The 4,530-nt window shown below is 59.0% G+C and overlaps 1 protein-coding gene across 1 annotated transcript; it reads left to right on the top strand.

Moving 5' to 3' along the window:
- Positions 1–258: 258 nt before the first annotated feature.
- On the top strand, positions 259–3,885 carry AGXT (alanine-glyoxylate aminotransferase). Its single transcript, XM_010137405.1, has 11 exons — positions 259–492; positions 613–805; positions 1,140–1,204; positions 1,283–1,383; positions 1,627–1,697; positions 2,025–2,109; positions 2,382–2,477; positions 2,752–2,821; positions 2,914–3,009; positions 3,231–3,359; positions 3,778–3,885. The coding sequence occupies exons 1-11, from the start codon at positions 328–330 to the stop codon at positions 3,883–3,885; spliced, it is 1,179 nt and encodes a 392-aa protein (XP_010135707.1). The 5' UTR covers positions 259–327.
- Positions 3,886–4,530: the final 645 nt, after the last annotated feature.

Raw genomic sequence — 4,530 nt, 5'->3', positions numbered from 1 at the left:
TCAGCCACAGTGTGCTGGGGGTCACAAGCATAAAGTCTGCATGGGTGCTTGCCAGTCCCAGAGGCTGGCATGCCTGAGGAGCAGTCCCCCAAGATGAGAGGGCCAAGGCAGTGGGGACGGTGCTGGTGGCACATTAACTGGACACAGAGGCATCCCGGGGCAGAGTCCAGGCCAGCGGGGAGAGTACTGAGCCCCAGGGTCAGGGTCCATGGGAACATTGGGCAGTGCTGGCACAGGATGTGTGGTAGTGCAGTGCTGGGTGCTGCACAGGCAGCCTCCACTACTCCGCTCCTCTGGGCTCAACTCCTTAGGACAGCAAGGCGCACCATGGCCACCAGCCTACTCCGCATCCCTCCACCCCAAGGACTCCTTCGGCCCCTGGCCATACCAGAGAGGCTGCTGCTCGGGCCAGGGCCCAGCAATGTGCCCCCTCGCATCCTGGCTGCAGGCGGCCGGCAGCTCCTGGGCCACATGCACCCTGAGGTGCTGCAGGTGAGCTGCCCCAGCCCAGCTTTCCTTCCCTCCTTTCCCTCACCACCCACAAGAGACTGGGACAGTTCTGAGGGGATGAGGGGGGCAATAGCAATGCCAGTTGGTCCCATGCCACCACAGGTGATGGACGACATCAAGGCGGGCATCCAATATGCCTTCCAGACACAGAACCAGCTGACCTTGGCCATCAGTGGCACTGGCCACTGCGCCATGGAGGCTGCCCTTCTCAACCTCCTGGAGCATGGTGACACCGCGCTGGTGGCCATCAATGGGATCTGGGGACAACGCGCTGCTGATATCATCAGGAGGTTGGGTACGCTTGGGACAGCTGGACAGCACCAGCAGGGCTCAGGGGACTAGGCTTGCAGGCAGAATGTCCCAACGTGATCCATGTCTTGCTGTTTTGATCCGGGTAGCAGTGACCAGCACAGCTTTCGCAGCTGGAGAGCACTCCAGGTTTTTCCTAGGGTGATGTCTCTCCACTTCAGTGGTTTATGGCTTTTTCACTGGGCAAATCTGTGGGAAGCCTAACCCCGGCTGGAGGCCATGCTCCTGATTCATGCATGATCAGTTCCCTCGCGAGCAGGTAGCTGCCCAGTGGGAGGCATGCCCAAACCTCACTCTCTCTCTGCCCAAATCCCTCCCAGGAGTCAAAGTCCATGAGCTGCTGAAGCCCCCGGGTGAGTACTTCACTCCGCGGGACATAGAGAAGGTGAGTGCCAGCTGTGCTGTGGGGTGGCAGGCACAAGCTGGCCCCAGGGGCAGTCACCTTCCCCTCTGTTTCATGCAGGCCCTTGCACGGCACAAGCCCTCAGTAATCTTCATCACTCATGGCGAGTCCTCCACAGGGGTGCTGCAGCCGCTGGAGGGGCTGGGTGAGCTGTGCCACAGGTCAGTGCACAACAGACACTTACAGGGGCTGGCAGCTCCCCAAGGCCATTGTTGGGGAATGGGACACAGGGTTTTACATGTCCCGGGCTCTCCTCTGGCTCTGTTGTGCTGGAAGCGGTTGGTGCCAGTGAAACACATGGCCTTCAGGGGACTGGGATGCTGGGGCTGGAGGAACAGAGGTGGCAAGAAGAGGTGGCAGAAGGAGGTGGCAGAGACACCAGGCTGAACTCTGTCCTTCTACAGGCATGGCTGCCTCCTTCTCGTGGATGCAGTGGCATCGCTTGGGGGAGCCCCCATTTTTATGGACCTGCAGGGTAAGAGCTACAATGCCATCACAGGTACCCAGGGGACAAGGAGTTTCATTCCTGGGCCAGGGAGAGAGGGCAGTGGAATCAGCCCCACCACCTGCATTTTAGGCTAACAGAACTAGAAGCTGGTCCAGCTGCAGCCAGAGAGCCTGTCACCCTTGGGGTACCATCAGCAGTGCCAGAGTGTCCCCCAAATCAGGCCGAACACAAGCAGGACCTGCAGCATGTGCCATCATGTGCTTCCCACCTACCCATTGTAGCCTGATTATGGGGGGCTCAGTGTGTCCTTGCTGGGAGCAAGGTCCCTAAGGTACTGCCTTCCTTCTTGGGCAGAGATTGATGTCCTATACTCAGGATCTCAGAAAGTCCTCAACGCCCCCCCCGGCAGTGCCCCCATCTCCTTCAGTGAGCGAGCCAGGTAAGGGCAGCCCTATACTGTGTTGGGGAAAGGCGGTGGGGCTAGGACAAAGTTATGACACCACCCAGCTTTGTCAGACATCCACTCCAGCCCCACTCTGGAGAGCAGCAGCTCTGCAGGGTCGGAGCCCAGCCCATCCTCGGGCAGTGATGGGTGCTGAAGCCAACTGGAGGCACTTGCTTTGCCTCTGTACTTGGTTACGGAGGCCCTCTCCCAGGACTGTCCCCACCCCGGCGCTGGTGGGTTCAAGGCCCAGCACTCTGCTTCAACAGGGAGAAGATGCTGAGGAGGAAGACAAAGCCCCCATCCTTCTACCTGGACATGAGCTGGCTGGCAAACTACTGGGGCTGTGACAGGGAGCCACGAAGGTGAGGTCAGGCTCTCCTGGGACAGAGGGCTGCAGCTGTCCCAACCACGTCCTTCACCTCGGTTCAAGGGGTGCCTGCCCTGCAGGGCTCAGGCTCTGTCCTCTGGGTCACCCTGTCTGCTAGTTGCAAAGCAGCCCTGGGGGATTTGCATCCCCTCTGGGCTGGATGAAGAGGAGGGAAGATGCCATCTCCTGGTTCCCCTCCACTGTGAGGTGGAGTACTGCTCTGCCACGGGCTGGGCCAAACCCACCTGGGTGCCCCTTGAGTTTTGCAGGTACCACCACACAGGACCGATCAACAGCTTCTTCAGTCTGCGGGAAGGCTTGGCCATGCTGGCGGAGCTGGTGAGCAACACTGGGCAGCAGTGCTGGTGTGGCTTGGGTGCCTGAAAGACCCCACCAGCATCAGAGACCTTCTGCCTTCTCTCTGCCTGCAGGGTCTGGAGAGCTCGTGGGAGCGACACCATGACAACTGTGCCCAGCTGTGCCAGGGGCTGTGCGACCTGGGGCTTGAACTCTTTGTGAAGGAAGAGGTGGGTCTGGGGCAAGACCACCACTGTGGTGCGGGGACAGCTTGAGGACACAGTCTTGTGTGGCTGAAGAAGTGCTTGGGTGGGTTTCGATGCTGAAGAAAAAAACTCTCCCCGCCGCCCCCCACCAAGTGATGCTCTCTCCTGACAGGCTGGCTGGGCTCCCTAGGGGACAGGACAACAGCCAGAAGCTGCATTTTTAATCCGATTTCTCTCTTCCCCAGAAGGCGAGACTTCCTACCATCACTACTGTCAAGGTGCCCAAGGGCTACAACTGGAAGGAGATCACAGCCTTTCTCATGGACAACCATGCCATTGAGATTTCCGGGGGCCTTGGACCCTCGGTGGGCAAGGTGAGCAGCTTCCTCCCCTCCTGCTTCCCACAGCCAGGCACCGAACCTGGCTGTAGCCTACATCCATCAGTAGCACCTCCCACAACAAATGGTCCTCTCTGGCTGCAAAAAGCAAACACCTTTCACCTGCAGCAATGTATAGTGGCTCCTAACCATACACAAATCTGTGTGTAGTTGAATAACCAGGCACATGAGTAGCAGGGTGATGTGTCTTTAGAGAAAATGTGTGCTATATAGGAGCAAGCAGGGAGCTGTGCACATGCACTCATGCCCAGCCATGCACATGGCTGCTCCTCACGTGCCTTCTGCTGTGCACGGGAGCCTGCACCCTGCCACTGGCCACTCTGCTGTAGGGAGACAGTGCTGAAGCACTGCCGCAAAGGTAGGTACTGCAAGGAGACTTTCACCCTTCTCCCAGGTACTGCGAATCGGCCTCATGGGCTGCAACTCAACCAGAAGCAATGTGGACCGTGTGCTTTGTGCCCTGCGAGATGCCCTCAGGCACTGCCGCCATAGTAGGCTGTGAGCACCATGCAAAAGGGGGCTCCGGACAAGGTGGCACAGTGCTTCCCTTCATGCTCTGCTGCAGGCAGTTAGCAGGCAGAGGGGCTCCACTGCCTCCCCAAGATGCCAGCAGGAAACACTTGCAACATACACCAAACGAAGCCAGAGCGGGAAGGAGAAGCTGGAAGAGCAGGGGAAATGGAGGTGAGGCTGCAGCTCAGCAAGCACTGGACATGGCCCAAACCCCCTTCTCCAGGTCCCCCATACAGGGTCACTCCTCATGCTGATGGCCTGGCCCCCCAGCTCCTCCCCTTCCCCTGGCCCCAGGGGACGGCAGCCCCACTGCAAGCTGACAAGGAGGACTGGATGCAGGATCGACCACAGGTCCCTTCCCCTCCCACCCCCATCACCCTTGGTCATCCCTGCACCAGAGTTCAGCAGTGCAGGATGTCAGCCATCCCCTCAGGTTAGGTACCCTGGGATGAAACACTTGCCCTGGTACCCAGCTCTGTCAGGGGAGATGAGAGGCCATGCATCCCCACCCAGCTGCGGCGAACATGCACTCACTGCTCACTATCATCTTTCCTCAATAAAGCAACATGCTGCTCCCTGGCCCTGTAACTTGCCTTGCAACCCCCAAGTCTTAAGACATCCAGAATGGGCAGCA

Source organism: Buceros rhinoceros, unplaced genomic scaffold, assembly GCF_000710305.1.
Source record: "Buceros rhinoceros silvestris isolate BGI_N320 unplaced genomic scaffold, ASM71030v1 scaffold44635, whole genome shotgun sequence".
Taxonomy (NCBI): Eukaryota; Metazoa; Chordata; class Aves; order Bucerotiformes; family Bucerotidae; genus Buceros; species Buceros rhinoceros.
Note: the sequence above shows the minus strand (reverse complement) of the source record. Positions and strands in the feature narration are given on the sequence as shown.